The following is an 18,151-nucleotide window of genomic DNA, read 5'->3' as shown; positions in this document are numbered from 1 at the left end:
TAGAACAACTGTAATGGTATAATCAATAAAATATATTTAAAGTTAAAATTCATGGACATGAATGAAAGGGGGTAAATGGTGGGGGAGGGGTTGCAGGGTGGAGGGGAGTGAAGGCGGGGAATGGGACAACTGTAATGGCATAATCAATAAAATATATTTTTTTAAAAGTTAAAAAAACAAAAAAAAACAAAGTCCTTTTCAGGTTTAGAATGCTGAAGCTTCTGGACACATGAATATTTTTTTTCTTTTAAGCTTTTCCTCCTCTACTGGGGTGGGTATAGATGCAAATTAGAACCAGGCTTATTTGCCGATTATGTTATAACTTCATTATGTGCCTGCAGTTAATGAGTTCCTATCTGATTTAGATGGAAAGCGTTTTATAGGCAACCCAGAGCTGCCTGGGGTCAGAGGCTGGGTGTGGAAAACTTCACTGAAGTGAGACAGAAGAAACCAATTATTTACCAAGAGCTAGTCTTTTGTTCTGGAACTTACCTGAAAAGCAAAGTGATTCTGAGAACCAAGGCATCAGAAATAATTTCAGTATTTGATTCATAAATTGAGATGTGAGATTTTACAAGATTTTTTTTTTGTGAACTCAGCCAACCAATAAACATACATTACAGTGACAGAAGAATATTTGGGTCAGAAGGCTTTTTCTGGACTATAGCACCTGGCTCTGAAAAATGGAGTCTGATCCATGGTCTGCAATGCTGAGATTTTCAGTTCTTCTGGACAACTGGCTCTGTACTGAAAGAATTGATTTGCTCACATGTGACTGTCCCCACATCAATTTTGGGATCAGAAATAAACCCAATGCTTTTCCCAAAAGGGCCTGGGAGTATTGTTGTGCTAATGTTACTCTTTATCAGTGATAACTACTGTGGAGAAAAAAGAAAAGGAAAAATGACAGTACCAGACACTGTCTCAGTCAGCCTCTCTGTTGCTTACTTCCAATGTTGGAAGGACATGTAACGTATGGGATGTTATTTCCTTCTATAAACCATCATTTGTCTCAAATGTTGGATAAAGGAATTCAAAGTTATTTGGTAAATATGTTTGAATAAATAATAACAAAAAAATTTCCAAATTTGTTGAAAATATAAACCATCATATACCTGAAGCTTAATAAAACCAAGCAAAAAAACATGCAGACAACCACTATGCCGTACACCTGAAACTAATATAATATTGAATGTGAACTGTAGTTGAAAAACTAAATTAATAAACAGAATAAAAACAATTACACTTTATTATATGAAAGAAACAAACAAACAAACAAATAGGAAACACACCAAGGCACATCATAAGCAAATTACTAAAACCAGTGATAAATAGAAAGCACCAGTAGCATCTAGCATGTTTAGTTCTTTTGAATGGAAAGGTTGGTTTGAACCAACCTTTTGAATAGCCTAGGCTAGCATTATTGGAAGTAGATCCTTCCACTCAGTCACTGTGAATAATGCTGCAAGAAATGTTGGGGAGCGTATGTCTTTGCAAATAAATGTTTTCAGTATTTTAAGGTAGATACCCAGCAGCAGGGTTGCTGGGTCACATGGTAACTGTATTCTTAATTTTCTGAGGAACCACCATACTGTTTTCCATAGTGGCTGTACCAGTTTACATTCCCACCAGCAGTAAATGAGGGTTTTTTTTTCTCCAAAACCTCTCCAATACTTGTTATTACTTATCCTGTTGATAAAAGCTGTTCTAACAGGTGGAGGTGGCATCTCATTAGAGTTTTGATTTGCATTTCCCTAATAGCTAGGGAAGTTGAGTATTTTTTCACATATCTTTTGGTCATTTGTATATCTTCTTGGGAGAAGTGTCTGTTCAGGTCCTTGGCTCATTTAAAACTGAAATCAACAAATGAATAAGCAAGGAAAACAAACACAAACTCATAGACACAGACAGCAGTATCATGGTCACCAGAGGGAAGAGGATAGGGTGGGTAGCAGAGGGTAGAAGAGGTCAAATATATGGTGACAGAAATGATCTGATTTTGGTAGTGGGAACACAACGCAATATACAGATCATGTATCATAGAGATGTACACTCGACCCCTATATAATCTTTTAAAGTGTTTTTATTGATTATGCTATTACCATTTTCCTAATTTTTCCCCCTTTTATTCCCCCTCCACCTTGCATCCCCAACCCTCCAGCATCCCTCCCAACTTAGGTCATGTCCATGGGTTGTACATATAAATTCTTTGAGTTCTCTGTTTCCTATACCATTCTCTACCTCTCCCTGTGTATTTAATGCCTACCAATTATGTTTCTTCTTCCCTGTACCTTTTCCCCCCATTCCTCCCTTCCCCACTGAAAACCCTCCATGCAATGTCCATTTCTCTGATTCTGTTCCTGTTTTTTGTTGTTTGATTAGTATTTTTGTTGATTTTCTTTCTTTTTTTGGTTTATTTGTTAATAGTTGTGAGACTGCTATCATGTTACTCTTCATATTTTGGAGTTTTTTTAAGCAAACTTTTCCAGTTTTATTGAGATATAATTTATGTAAATCACTGTGTAGGTTTAAGGTGTACAGTACAATGATTTGATTCACATGTATTGTGAAATAATTACAATAAAAAATTAGTTAACATCCATAATCTCATATAGATACAAAAAAGGAAAAAATGTTGTTTTATGAAGAGAACTCAGGATCTGCTCTCCTAGTAACTCATGTATCATTCCGCAGTGGTAACTGCGGTTGTCATTTTGTCACTATATGCATAGTACGGATTTATCTTGTGACCGGAAATTTATACATTTGACACCTTCCTCCAACTTCCCCTCCCCCTTTCCCCACTTCGGGCAACCAAAAATGTGATCTCTTTTTCTACAAGTTTTTTTTTTAAGATTCAATATCCAAGTGAGGTCATACAGTATGTGTTTCTCTGCCTGAATGTTCTCAGGGTCCATCCATGCTGTTGCAAATGGCAGGAATTCCTAGATTTTTTGGCAACAATTTTATTTTATTTTATTTTTTCTACTTCACCATTTATTTTTTAAATTTATTTTAATTGTTGTTCAAGTACAGTTTTCTGTCTTTTACTCCCATCCCATCTCACCTGCACAGTGCTCCTCACCTCCCTCCCATTCCCCCCCGCCCTTAGTTTTTGTCCATGTGTCCTTTATACTAGTTCCTGTAAATCCTTCCCCTTTTCCCCCTGAAATTCCCTCCCCTCTCCCCTCTGGTCACTGTCAGCCTGTTCTCTATTTCAGTGTCTTTGGTTATATTTTGCTTGCTTGTTTATTTTGTAGTTTAGGTTCCTGTTAAAGGTGAGATCATATGGTATTTGTCTTTCACCGCCAGGCTTATTTCATTCAGCATAATGCTTTCCAGTTCCATCCATCCTGTTGCAAAGGGTAGGAGTTCTTTCTTTCTTTCTGCTGCATAGAATTCCATTGTGTAAATGTACCATAGGTTTTTTGATCTATTCATTTACTGACAGGCACCTAGGTTGCTTCCAACACTTGGCTATTGTAAATTGTGCGTCCATGAACATTGGGGTGCGTAGGTTCTTTTGGATTGGTGTTTCAGGGTTCTTGGGATATAATCCCAGCAGTGGAATTGCTGGGTCAAAAGGTAGATCCATTTTTAGTTTTCTTAGAAAATTCCATACTGTTTTCCACAGTGGTTGTACCAGTCTGCAGTCCCACCAACAGTGCACTAGGGTCCCCTTTTCTCCACAGCCTCTATTACTCATTATATTTTTGACCTTCCTTTTCTTAGATAAGTTCCTTTAACATTTCGTGTAATAATGGCTTGGTGATGAACTCCTTTAGCTTGAAATTATCTAGGAAGCACTTCATCTGCCCGTCCATTCTAAATGAAAGCTTTGCTGGATAGAGTAATCTTGAATGTAGGTCCTTGCCTTTCATGACTTTGAATACTTCTCTCCAGCCACTTCTTGCCTTAAAGGTTTCTTTTGAGAAATCAGCTGACAGTCTGATGGGAACTCCTTTGTAGGTAACTCTCTCCTCTTCTCTTGCTGCTTTTAAGATTCTCTCCTTATCTTTAATCTTGGGTAACTTAATGATGATGTACCTTGGTGTGTCCCTCCTTGGTCCAACTTCTTCAGGACTCTTTGAGCTTCCTGGTCTTCCTGGAAGTCTATTTCCTTCCCCAGATTGGGGACGTTTTCCTTCATTATTTGTTTAAATAAGTTTTCAGTTTCTTGCTCTTGTTCTTCTCCTTTTGGCACCCCTATAATTTGGATATTGGGATGTTTCAGGTTTTCCCAGAGGTTTGTATGTCTCTCTTCACTTTTTTTGAATTCTTGTTTCTTCATTCTGTTCTGGTTGGATATTTATTTTTCCCTTTTGTTCCAAATCATTGCTTTGAGTCTTGGTTTCCTTCCTGTCACTGTTGGTTCCCTGAATATTTTGCTTTGTTTCATTTTGGGTATCTTTCATTTGTTTCTTCATTTTTAGATCAAGTTCAATCAGTTCTGTGAGCATTTTGATTACTAGGGCTTTAAACTCTGCATCAGATAGGTTGGCTATCTCCTCATTGCTTAGCTCTTTGAAGTTTTGCTCTGTTCTTTCATTTGAGCCATTTTTTGTCTTAGAACACCTGTTAAGTTGTAAGGGGGCAGGGCCTTAGGTATTCACTGGGGCAGGGCAACCCTCTTGGCTGTAACTGTGGTGCTGCCTGTGGGGGAGGGGCCAGAGGGGGAACAATGCAGCTTGTCTGCTCAACTCTAGCCTGCTTTCCAATGAACTGTGGTGTGAGACTGGGAGTTTCTCCCACTGCGGCAACTGTGGTAGTCCACAGTCAGCTCCAAGTCTCAGTTTCACCTTCAGCCAGCCCCACCTGCACAGTCTGCTGCCTCCCCACAGTTTTTCTCAGCCAGTCCCACCCATGCGGTCCACCATCTCACTGGGAGTTCTTACCAGTCTGGTTGTTTTGGTTGATTTTTTCTTTAACTCCTTGGTTGTCGGAGCTCCATGCAGTTTGATTTCCTGGTACTTCTGATGGTTTATTGATTTCAGATTGGTTGTTATCCTTGTTTTGGTTGTGCAAGGAAGCGAAGGGTTTCTGCCTACGCCTCATCTCAGCCAGAACTCGAAACATATATCATATTATTAACCAGTGTCACCTCAATAAATTTAACAAAAAATAGAAATGGAAATCCATATGGTATTTTTAAATAAGAAAATAAAATAGAAAAAGATTCTATGATATCCTTATAAAAGTGGAGAGACTAGGTGAGGGGAATTGGATAATGCTGTGGTTCCTCCGAACAGCCAGAAGGATAAAATAAGGAAGCCGAGACATGTTTTAGGTAGGCCTGGTAAAATTTCCATTTTTTATGTGGTATAGATACAGATGGTGAGTTGCTAATAGAACAGTAGGTAGGATTCCTATAGTAGAAAATAATGGAATATATCAAAGGAAGTCAGAGTGGGGCAGTCATGATGGGATATTTTGATTTTCGCCTAGATATTCTACGTTTCCTCATTTCTCTACACCGTCAATTACATCTGGTATCTGTACAGAGAGCTAAGGGTGAAACACATCCAGAGTGGACAGAGCACATGTTCCCCGGTAAGTGCTATTTAGAGCTAAGAGTTAAGCGTGGTAGTACGCTCAAACAAACGTGTCCTTGATAAACAGTGTAAGCACTCAGCACTGTCTAGGTGAATTCGTGGAGCTTCATAAAAGAAAAAGCATGTTCTCACTGAGTTTCTATTCTGTTGACATGATTTCCTCTTCTCTCAAGCCACAGGGGAAAAAGGACTTCATTAGATTATAGGGAACGTTATGTACAGTGAGTGCTGCCATTCCTGCTGGGTTGTATTCAGTAAAGGAAATAGCCCTCCTTGGCTCTGTGCCAATCTGTCATTGTTGCCGATGAACAGGATCTGGGTGAAGAGTCTGGGAAAGTGTTCAGTCTGGTAACCCGGGATTTGAACTGCAGGTACTGGAAAGGGAGAGCGTCTGTTCTGCTCTGTCATATTTCCTCGGTATGGTGGGCAACAGATGCTAATTCCCAGAAGGGCAGGGGAACGAATGTGTGGTCGTCGGAAAACAAGATTAACCCAGGGAGCAGTTAGTTGTCTTCCCTTCTTTGGTTCACAAAGAGCTTTAGGTGCTGACTAGCATTACAATTATGCAAGAAAGGAGAACACTAGGTCAGTACCTCTGGACTCTTTTTGTGTACACATATTTTACATATTACATCATTTACTTTAAGTGTACAATTCAATGATTTTTAAAGTAAACTTATCAAAAGGTGAAGGAATTAAGGAAAAATCCCTCATAGTCAGACAACAGTGTGGTGATTACCAGAGGGAAGCGGGGAGGGGCAGAGGGGAACGTAGGAGAGCGTCAAGGAGGGATAAATGGTGATGGAAGGAGACTTGACTTTGGGTGGCGAACACACAATACGATACACAGATGATGTTGTTATAGACTGGTACCTCTGAAACCTGCATAACTTTACTAACAATGCTACCCCATTCAATAAATTCAACTAAAAAATAAAAAATAAACTTAGATTGTATAGTCATTATCATAAAACAGTTTCAGAATATTTTTTCACCCCAATAAAATCTTTTATGCCCATTACTGCTAAATCCCCTTCCAGCCCTCTGTACTGAGCAACCACTAATCTACTTTCCATCTCTAGATTTTCCTTTTCTGGACATTTTCTATAGATGGAATCATACAATATATAGTCTCTTGTGTCTGGTTTATTTCACTTAGCATAATGCTTTTGCAGTATATTCATTGTAGCATTGTATAAGTAAGTAATTCCTTCTTGTTGCTGAATAGTGTTCCATTGTATAGTACGCTTTGTTTCTTATTTCTGACTCACACCATTATGTGATCTTAGCAGAAGACATTTTTGTGATGTTAGCAATTTTCACTTATTTAAATGTCATTATATATTTAAATAATATTATACATATTTTACTATATAGTCCAGTCTTATTTCTACAGTATTCGTTTTGTTGTGGTGTTTTAAAAGGGATGTTTCTTAAGGGTACCATGGAGTAAATGAATCATGAATGCCTCCCAGTGTATCTTTCTCTAGAGCCTGAGGATCAGTTCTGTGACAAATGAGAGTGGTATACTGTCCTGCACATGGTGAAGCTTAATATTTCTTGAATAAATAAGTGCTATAGCATCATGAAAAGAGCATTTGAAGGTGAATCAGGAGATCTGTCTTCTAGACCCAGTTCGGTCACTGATCCCCTGTAGTACCTGAGGCATAGCATCTCCCTTTCTTGGACCGCTGTTTTCATCATAAAATGGTGTGTTGGTCTGTGTGACCTTTCATGCCCCTTCTAACTCTGAAATGCTATGCTACTGAAATCCTAATCTGACTGACTAACTCAAAAAGATATTCTTCTGAAAAGAACTGCTTTTCTAGCCTTGTTGTTGATACAGACTGCCGGAGAAGCTCAAAGACATAGAGTGCTCATAAAACTTTTCTCTTTTTACTGTAAGGAGAAAGCGTGGTGGGGAAATCATTGGGAAAAATAGCCTGCAGAGACCTCTTACTCAGCATACTGGACAAGGCGTTGCAGTCTATATAAGCACTCAGTAGAATTGTTGGCAGTGATCCAGTGTTTTATGTGCTCTTACTGAGCATTTTAAATGTGGCTGGTGTGATTGAGGAATTGAATTTTAAATTTTGTGTAATCTTAATTTAATTACATTGTATTGAAAAGCATAGGACTATATTCTGGTGCCCTTTCTCTTGTTTACATCTGTAGAGTCAACACATATATTTACTCTTCTATATTTTAAATTTGTTTAATCTCTTGACTCCCTACAACTTAGAAATGACCCATGCCCATAGCTGTGTATCTTTTTAATGTTCGTCTGTATGATCCTAGAGTCCTATAGCTGGAAGGTTAATTCAAAGAAACTCATTCTCCTTCCTTCGGGCAGATGAATGTTTAAGAAGTTCAGCAGTGTTTTAGGGGTAGTAGTTCAAGTTTTTAATTCATTAATTCATTCAGAAGCTAAGAGACTGAGTAGAATTTGGGAGCGGTTGTTCTGCCACAGTTGCTCCCTAAAGAAGCTGCCACAATGAGACCAGAGGCCCTGCAGGGATAGGAGCAACGTAAGAGAACATTATCTCTTTAGGCTTGGGCTCCTGGCAGGAGAACAAACTAAGTTTTGAAGAAAAGGGAGGGAGAGACACCTGTCATATATAGTCTTCTGCTTTTATTCCTACACATGTACAGAATGTACTTTCCTTTCTGTAACACATGCTCTGACACTAGTTCCAAGAGATAAACTCTGACCAGAGACCTTAAGCCCACTGCCTATTATTCTGTCATTATAGTTTATACCAGGAGCCTTGGGTTTTTTTAATGTTTGAGTTCTCTTTTAAATTTTAGGGCAAAATTTCTGCCCTAAACATTTATCAGTAAGCTTTTTATCAGAGATTCACTGATATCCAGGTAAGAACAAGAGTTAAACACAGGATTGCCCCCTAATGGACAGAGGATAGAATACAAAGAGAAGAAGGGGTGGGTAGGAGTCACCAAAGACTAATTTTTATTCTTTCCCATTTTACCTGAAGTCAGCAGTAGCTATCCAACTTGAAATTATTTGCTATTCTTGGTTCAAAGTTCTTCAGGGAAATCAGTTACCCATCGCTGATTATTGATTAATTGCTCACTTAAGCTTTTTGATTCCTCACAGTGCCATTTGATATGATCTCTATCTGAAAATAGAAAAACACTTGCTTTCTATTCTGTCATCTCCTTAAGGTGTTCTGTTCAAAATCTTCCACCGTAAATTCCTAATGGGTAGGGACCATTGTTCTGTTGTGTGTTTTACAGTGTCTAATACAACTGGAGATTTTTTAAATGCTCTTTCTTCTAGAATCTAACAAGTCTTGAGGGCCTTATAATCCAAAGGGTTTATTGACCCTGTCCTTATTACACTAACCCTGGCTTATTATGCTCTCTGCGGGTCATCTCATACATAGACTTTCACTCCACCTCTATGGAGTGAAAAGGCCACATCTCCCTGGACATAAAAGAGAATTGAACTGTTTTTATTTTATTTATTTATTTATTTAATTTTTAAAAAGATTTTATTTATTTATCTTTAGAGAGGAAGGAAAGGAGAGAAGAAGAGAAATATCAGTGTATGGTTGCCTCTCGTGAGTCCCTGCTGGGAACTGGCCTGCAACCCAAGCATGTGCCCTGACTGGGAATCGAACCACGATCGTGTGGTTCTCAGGCCCGAGCTCAGTCCACTGAGCTACACCAGCCAGGGCTTAGAATTGAACTGTTTTTAGAACGTGGGACATTGTGTGATTTTACATTTGTCTTTCTTTTTAAGATAATTTGTTCTGGTATCCAAATCTCATGGTTAAGCTACTTCCTGCAGGTTCTCTTTGTGGCTATTATCTTTTTTATAATATAGTAATACAGATAAAATTCTCTTATCTTCAATGCTAAGGGATTGTTTCACTGAACTTTATAGCAAATATTGCTTAACTGAAGTAAACCGACTCTTGAGACTTTTGTTCTGTCAAATGGTAAATGATGACCTGGGGGTTATTATAATATGATTGGTAGTATCCTAAGACATTACTCACATTTATTCTTTTCATAGGTTATAGATAATACTTGTCAAGTTGGTCGGATAGCCATCATTTTGTCAAGGTAAGTTTTTTGCTTTCTTTCCTGCAAAGGTATGTGGACTGTCATTATTTTGGGGTCTAGGTGGGAGCAAGTAGGAGAACATTGTCCTTTATTTCCATGGAGTCTGTCATGCCTAGATCTTCACAGAACCTTACTGAGTAGGAAACAACAAATATGTAATCTTAGGTTCCATTTTCTTAGACAGGATAGGCAAACAGTTTGAAGATGCAGATTTGGGGTTTATTCTTAATCCTGCTATCGACACCATGCGACCTTCAAATATGTCTCTTTAAGTCTTTGGACTTCTAATTCCTATTCAATTATCATAAAAGTTGTAATAGGTGGCTTTCAAGATCTTATCAACTTCATAACATTGGGTGAGACTCTTTAAATTGTTGAGCCCAGAAAGGGTCTGTATCTTATTTAAGTGGTTACTGCAGAATTGGTTTTAGATTTTGTAATTTTTACTCTTGGATCTCTCCCTCTGGATAAGTAATTGGTTAGTTAAAGGTATACTTTGGAGCCCTGGCTGGTGTGGCTCAGTGGATTGAGCGCCAACCTGAAACATAGATAAATAATATCTTAAAGGCATATTTTGGAAAAGCTCCCAGGAAGGGGTTTATAAGAATGAAGTTATTTCTGGTCACCATGGAAAGTGAAACAGACTGAGTGAGCACAGAGCTCCTTGTTAAATTTTTTTCCTCCACTTTGACCTACTTGGATTTATATTTGACTACTCAACTCTCAGAGACTCTTTTTCTTTAAAGATTTTATTTATTTATTTTTAGAGAGAGGAGAAGGGAGGAGAGAAACATCGATTGGTTGTATGCCTCCATCTTGGGCCTTGCCCGCAGCCCAGGCATATGCCCTGACTGGGCATCACAGGCCGATGCTCAGTCCACTGAGCCACACAAGCCAGGACTCCCAGAGACTCTTCATGAAACTTTTTTAGGGCCTGGTACCCTAAGTGTAAGATGTATCCTCACAGAAAATGCATTCCTCACTTCACTTCCACGGAAATTGGGAAAAGATGGAATGTTTGGGTTTTTTGAGGTATTTTTTCTTGGAGAAATTAAATGTGTATGTGTATTAGTGGAGAGTTGGTGGGGTGATGGAGGTGGGAGAAGACAAGGATAATATTTTGCAAATGAAAAGGGGCATAAAAAAGTCTTTTTTTTCTCCCAGCCTGATACCTCTACTATTGATGGTCCCTGTATTCTGTTTGGGCAATGTCAGTGAATGTTTTCGCAACTTTAGCCAGAGCCACAGGTGAGTAATGACCAAATCTATCACTTTTATGGTAGTCAGTCAACACCTGTTCTTTTCTATAAATAGAGATGGAAGAAGACTTTCTATATACATTCTAGCCAAGGTGCTCATATTCGCAATGGGCTACAGAATAACATGTAGTCAAGGCTGAAAATACGTAAGTGGAAATATAGTACAAAATTGCTAGAAGATAATGTGTCTGTGAGAAGGAACAAATTGTTATGGACAAGGTTTAGCAAAATGGTGAGTCAAATTGCATACCCGTGAACTTCCGTTGCACTGATAGGTGTCTCTCTAGTTTCATATCTGTAGCAGTACTGTTGTCCGTTGCTTCTCTTCCTAGGTGTATCCTGATGCACTCAGCACCATCAGCCATGGCTGAGCTCCTGCCTTCTGCCAACACATCAGTCTGTAGCACACTTTATTTTTATGGGCTCACCATTTTCCTGGGCAGCTTTCTATTCAGCCTCTTCATCATCGTGGTATGGTGCCACCTTACCTGCCTTTATGGAAAGAAGGGGGGTTGTGGAGGGATGGAGTAGTACTTCCAGGGCATGGGAAAGATGAGGTCCAGAGTTGCTTTCTGTAGTCCTAGAATTAAGGAAGTGGCTAGGAGATATGGACAATTTAATTACTCCTTCAGCCTTTTGGACTTCCCAGGATCAAATGGTGAGTGGGAAAAGGAGCCCATATTCATTCTGTGAGAATTATCCTCATTCTGAACTAGTAATGTATGTCCTTGTGGATCCTCATGAGGGTCAGAGTGGAAAACTAGTGTGTGTCAAGTATCTCCTTTATGCAGAGTGACACTCTGGAGCACAGGGCGTGAGCTTTGGCTTAATTTTCCAGATAATGAAAGTTTTCCTTTCTCAGTTTTTATTAGCTATACGTTCCCATTTATGTTATTATTTATGTCTAACTGACACTAAGCTGCCAAGCGGCATGGGCAGTTGTTAAATGCTCACCTGCCATCACCAGAGCGATGCACAAGTGAAGTCATCGGCGGTGGGACAATACGTTATTTATATATGACTGCCTAGTACTGAATCAGGAAGCAAGCAAATACGCCTTCTGATTTGCCCTATCCGTTTCTCAGAATCTTCTCCTCTCTTGAGATCCTAGTTCAGGGACTATAAACTACCTGCCTGCAGACCGAATCTACCCCACGAATATGTTTTGTGCCGTAGCACACCTAGCACACTTGAACCAAGTATGTTGTGAGCAACTTCCTTTGACAGTTCAAATATAAGTTATGGGGATAGTGTAGCTCAAATCAGCAACTTTGTAAAGAGTGTACAGTGATTATTTTATAATAAAATGGCTTTGATGGCTTATATTTAGAACTGATTGGCAAGAGAGACGGGTAGCCTGGCACCCTAGGGATTCCTGTTTGCTTCTTTAGAATAAGCCAAGCTTCAAAGGACATTTGGAATTAACATCTGATTCTCTTTTAGTCAACAGGTGATTAACTGATTTTACTAGCCATAACTATTCTCAGATAAATACAAAACTCCTTTTGATTCCTGTATCTCCAGGAAAAAGAAACTAGATAACTAAACTTAACTAAGTAATTAGTTGCTAATTTAGACTATGGATCTAGATTATTAGGAAAAAGCTTCAAATTTGGTCAGATTTATTACCAAGATTATTACCTCATTTACTCCCCACAGAAAGCACATTGGACTTCTGAACTGATTTATATTTCTTTCACTAGCTAAACCTTATAAAGATAGTATCAAAAGAAGGGGAAAAGCAGTCTGTTTTCCATCTAAGGGCAAGAAGAGACTTCTTTTGCTTCTGGTTGAGAATTTAAGCTCAGTCACAGTGCTGAAGTATTTATTTCAAGGATATTAAGCATAGAACACTTTCAAACACAATCTCTAATAAAGTGTTTTAAAAGAGGGTCTGGTTAGATCTTCATTTTAACTTCTCATGAATATTGTGATCAGCCTCAGTGAGAAAAAAAATCCCGAAGGTTTATATAAGGTTCATGTTTTGAACATGGTAACCACAAGTTTGGCCAATATCTGTCCATTTCCCTACCCCCAAAAAAGTTCACTCTGAAGATAATTTTCTCTCAGAAAAAGGCTAGTCTCAGATCGTAAAGACAGAAGAATGGCCTATTCTGCTGTCAGATCCAAAGAGAATGATCCTTGTAAAACGATAGGAGGATAGACTTGGGAAATCACTAAGCCTTGGGCAAACTATTCACTGCTGTACCCGTATCTAGGTCTTACTCATCCAAGCCCAGACACTGTATAAGAAGTTTGTGAAATCAACTGGCTTTCTGGGAAGTGAACAGTGGGCGGTGATTCACATCGTGGAGCAGCGAGTGCGCTTCTACCCAGTGGCCTTCTTTTGCTGCTGGGGCCCAGGTGGGTACTTAATGGCAAGAGGTGGGCAGTGAAGAGGGGACTGCTGGGTTCTGATCAAGCAAAGTTGTCTCACCAAGAAGGATGACTACAAATTACTGTTTCGCTTGTCAAATTGAAGTTGGTACCACCCATGCTTCCAGTTTTTCCCAGCCTCCTTAGCTTCTTCTTATGATTTGGAAATTAAGATAATTGTACGTCAGGTGCAACCTGATATGCAAGGAAATGTCCTGACAGAACTCAGAGATATTAATACTTATCCTTCTTGCTACATAAAGTTTTGAGGATCAGACTGAATAATAGTTATGAAAGCTTGGTACACTCTAAAATGCTGAAAAGTGTATCTGCCTGTAGTATGTCTTTCCATTATTGCTACACTAATAGTCTGCGAAGTTTAATCAGTCAGGAGTAAAAGCTGGAGGCCCAAGTCCTAGTGGTTTATACAACTGCTCAGTCTCACTGCTGGTCTTCACTGTGCCTCTAGCTTCCATTCTAACAAGGCTGGGCATGGATACTGAAGAATTTTATGCTCACGCAGCCAGGGCTGACAACAAGGTTTATACTTTGTGTTTTCCCAGCTGTTATTCTGGTAACCATGAAGCTGATCAGGCCGCAGGACACCAAACTTCACATGACCCTCTATGTTCTCCAGGTAACACCTTCATCATCCAGCGTCTTTGCTCTCACACCCTCTGGTCCTGTTCTCTTATACTGCCGCTACTCTGTAAGCACAATGTGCCCTTCAAAGTATTTATTCCTACATTGCAAAAGAGAAAATCTATTATTTATATTTAGTTATGAAGAATGTAAAATTCTCCTCATAGATGAGGTAGATACTTTTGTGAGAGCGCTTCCGAGCATATATACATCTGGTCAACTTCATTTCATTGACGTGTTTTTAAGGGGTGAGAAACAAAAAACAAGACCTACCAGCAAATGTTCTTTTGAAGCACTAATAGCGACTTGATTGTCTCCCATCCAGAGTGAACCGGATGGGATAAAGTAGCTCTTGTAGGTGAATGGGGAGGGAGTAGTAGAGAAATGGAATGATTCCTTTTTCCTCCTTTGTCAGATTTAAGAAGGGCTGTCTGACTGTGTGATAGGGCAGTTTTCTCAAACCTAACCTGGGAAATGAGGCAGTCCAGAGAGGCATTGAAACCACTTCATCGTCCTTCTGTATATATTAAGAAATAGGAGCAACTCTTAATCATCCGTGACAAGGTACAGTGTGGAGAGTGATTTCAGGAAGAGCTAGAAAAATATTAAAAACTGATGCCAGACCTTGATGTATGAGATAGAGGAAATATAACAATGCTTTATAAATAGGGGAATAGGGACTATTCCCTGGATCTCTGAAAGCCTGAAGGATGGGCTCCATCACCCCTTCATCTCCTCCAGGCTCTAACAGCATCATCCCAGGGTCTGCTCAACTGTGGCGTATATGGATGGACGCAGTACAAGTTCTTTCAACTAAAGCAAGAGGCTCGGCGTGATGCAGACACCCAGACACCATTATTATGTTCCCAGAAGAGATTCTATAGCAGGGGCCTAGATCCACTGGAGTCTGCCCTTGCTTTTGATACCAACACCTCCACCGTTCTTTGAAACTATAACACCTGAGTACAAGAACCAGAGTTGTTCCACACTAAAGGGATTGGGAAGAGTGTTGTGGAATGTCTGAAGCCATTTCTAACCCTTCCTTAAACTATGGAAGTGAAAGGGAACATAGTGCCATGGTTAGCACCATTCTAGGCAAATTGGGCAGGATCTCTTCATTATTTTCAGATTCACTAACGATTCTTAAAGCCTTTGTTCAGGAAGGTGAAGCCATTTTCCATCTAAGAGATGGACTCATATTACCTTGATGAATATTAGATTTATCTCTAAGTCTTTCTAGAAAAAATCAATTCTAGTTTATTATTTAAACATACCACTTCCAGGCTCCCTACTCTATGGTTGTAGGTGAAGTACGGTGGCATGCAACAGTTTTCTCAGATCTCATCATTGCTGTACTGTCTCTGAGGTTGGACAAAGAAAGTTCTGGATTTCTATCCTTTGAATTGGTTTGGAAACTCAGAAAAGCAAAGACAGCAACTGTCAAAAAAGTGACAGTGGAATCCTCAGATATACCACATTCTAGTTTCATATATTCAGTGCTGTTCTAGGTCTTGGCAATAGGGACCATCCTGCTTTAGAAAATTAGGGCCAGTCTTTTGAAAGGGATAACAAGATTTAAGAGAAATCCTGACTAAAGGAAATTCTAGGAATCAAGAACTGTAAACTGTCATTTACAAGCAGAAGTCCTAAGTAGGTTTAATAGTGCCTGGACATTGAATTATGTTAAACCATGTGAACTTGCCATTTTTGCAAGTGAAAATATTCTAATATCAATTTTACATTGTTCAACCTAACAGTGCTAAATAACTATGTTTGTAGAATAAACGAATAAACAAATGAATGAATGACTAATGAGTAGAATTAGAATCTTTTGGGGAAAAGATTCCTAGACTACAGAGCCTCACTTATGGGTAGGAATATCTAATCTATTTCCCACTCTCTAACTGCTTAGCAAGTGATGTTTGGTCTCCCCAGTTAAGTTATGAAGAAGTCCAGTCTGAGGCCAGAACAGCAGGTACTATGATGCCAAAACAAAGGGGAAAGTCAGGTGGATAAAATGACTGGAATGATAATTAACAAAACATCTGGAGCTCATAATCAGATGCTTCTCACCTGGTAAATTTCTGGTCTGTCCAACACAAAATTGTTAGGATTAAAGAAAATTGACACAGCAGATTACAATGGTGGATTTGATAGGCTACTCTGAAAAGTAAGCTTCAGAGAGTTTTCCAAAGGAGCTCTTCCTAGGAATTTTAAGGAGCTCAATAATAGCTCTTCAGATTTTAGGCCATGAGGTTCAGCCTTACTGTGGAGGGTAGCATGGTCTTGTTCTGTCAGCCTCACACCTTAAGTCCTCTCATTGTGCCAGAGTTCTGGAGACCTCTTTCTGAGTAGCACAGGATAAGAAAGATTGCCTCACCTAGGGAGCTACTTTAACTTCTTTATTTAATTTCGTATTTTTTATTGTTGTTCAAGAACAATTGTCTCCATTTTCACCCCACCACATCCCCTGCCCCACCCATCTCTACCTCCCACCCTCAAACCTACCCCCTTTGGCTTTGTCCATCTGTTTTTTGTACATGTTCCTTGATGGCCCTTCCCCTATTTCCCCCCATTATCTCTCCCCTCCCTCTCTAGTTACTGTCAGTTTGTTCCTTATTTCAATGTCTCTGGTTATATTTTGCTTGCTTATTTGTTTTGTTGATTAGGTTCTAGTTATAGGTGAAATCATATGGTATTTGTTTTTCATCGCCTGGCTTATTTTACTTAGCATGATGGTCTCTAGTTCCATCCATGCTGTCAGAAAGGGTAGGAGCTCCTTCTTCCTTTCTGCTGTGTGATATTCCATTGTATAAGTGTACCATAGTTTTTTGATCCACTTATTTACTGGTAGACACTTAGGTTGCTTCTTGGCACTTGGCTGTTTGTAAATTGTGGTGCTACCAACATTGGAGTGCATAGGTCCTTTTGAATTGGTGTTTCAGGATTCTTAGGGTAACTTCTTTTAATTTAAAAGCTAACAAGCATTTGGCATGTAGAAAGACAGATGGAAGCAAGAGAGAATTCCCATCTCCAAAAACCATGAAGGACTCCAGAAGTAAAGAGTCTAGTTCTGAAAATGTCTTTTTAGTATTACTTCATTTTTGGTTTCATTACCAGAAAGAAGATAATTACCAAATATTTGTCAAGTTTATTCATCTTGCTTTTATGATGAATTTTTTGCATTGATACTGGTCTTAGATCTTCTGTGGATGTAGGCAAATGAAAATATAGTAGGAATGAGACATAATAAAAGGTTAAATAAGACCTGGATTAGGATGATCGGTATTTCATCATCCTGAGTCAGAGGGGACCCATGAAGCCAGGCCACTATTTACACTGTTCTCCATAGCCCTTGAATTCACATGGAGGAGGAGCATAGACATAGAATAGACATTGTGGCAGTTCTAAGTGTTGCAAACACCCCTCCCATGACACTAGTTCAGGTTGCAGTCATAGTGAGGTATAGAGGTATCTTAGCAGGTATGGTAATGTACAGATCTTCTGTGGATCACATGGGATAGATATCATCCTTCAACTTCTCAGCAGCCCTATCTGTGATTTTAAAAAAATCAACACCTTGTGGCCTGCATGGGGAACTGGGTGGTTTTCAATGTTTGGGAGCTTTTGGTTGTTTTCACTTGGCAGCTTCCTACATTTTATATCTTTGGTCCTACACTTGCTGAAGAACCTAAAAGTCCCTTTAGATTCACTGTCACAGTTTTCAGACCTGTTTCTCTTGGTACTCATGTAATGATAGCAACTTTCCCAGGCAACCGTTGTGCCCTTTCCAAAGATTTTAATGCATTGACTCTTTAGGCTTTACCACTGGTTCTAGTAACAATAACTTGTTATTTACTATGGGTGCCATCTTGATTATATTATTTGCCTGTAATGAAGGTGTGTACCATTACAGTGTTCTTGGAGGTCACACTTATGTACACTGAAGGGGCAAGGTGTAGTTGCCTTAAGAAATCTGTTTTTGCAGCAGAATCCAAGTGCAGGACCCAGACCCTTCAGCTGGCATGAGAACAGACCACAGTGATCCTTTTGACAATCAAGGACACTGTCATAATCATATTATTCTCCTTCATCCACCCTTTTCTTCCTACTATATGACTTTCCAAAGGAGCTTTGGAGCTAAGGTTTAAGAAACAGGCATTCCCTTCTTGAAAGTGGAAACTGCAGCTACTGAAGCCCTTGTCTACAGTAATAAGTTCATGTGTAGTACAG

General features: G+C 39.2%; 1 protein-coding gene across 4 annotated transcripts in view; it reads left to right on the top strand.

Moving 5' to 3' along the window:
- TMEM116 (transmembrane protein 116) overlaps positions 1–15,724 on the top strand; it is a 39,409-nt gene extending 23,685 nt beyond the window's left edge. Inside the window, exons 5-11 of one of the 4 annotated variants that reach the window (XM_037052119.1) lie at positions 5,446–5,550; positions 9,592–9,641; positions 10,806–10,889; positions 11,233–11,371; positions 13,120–13,264; positions 13,840–13,913; positions 14,660–15,724. In XM_037052119.1, coding sequence (XP_036908014.1) covers positions 5,446–5,550; positions 9,592–9,641; positions 10,806–10,889; positions 11,233–11,371; positions 13,120–13,264; positions 13,840–13,913; positions 14,660–14,866 — 804 coding nt within the window. In that variant the 3' untranslated portion in view covers positions 14,867–15,724. Of the gene's footprint in view, positions 1–5,445; positions 5,551–9,591; positions 9,642–10,805; positions 10,890–11,232; positions 11,372–13,119; positions 13,265–13,839; positions 13,914–14,587 lie in introns of all 4 variants that reach the window. The other 3 variants (XM_037052121.1, XM_037052122.1, XM_037052120.1) reach the window with 3 other exon arrangements.
- Positions 15,725–18,151: the final 2,427 nt, after the last annotated feature.

Source organism: Sturnira hondurensis, unplaced genomic scaffold, assembly GCF_014824575.4.
Source record: "Sturnira hondurensis isolate 20B ecotype Veracruz unplaced genomic scaffold, ASM1482457v3 Scaffold0007406, whole genome shotgun sequence".
Taxonomy (NCBI): Eukaryota; Metazoa; Chordata; class Mammalia; order Chiroptera; family Phyllostomidae; genus Sturnira; species Sturnira hondurensis.
This window is presented reverse-complemented; position numbering and strand designations above follow the sequence as displayed.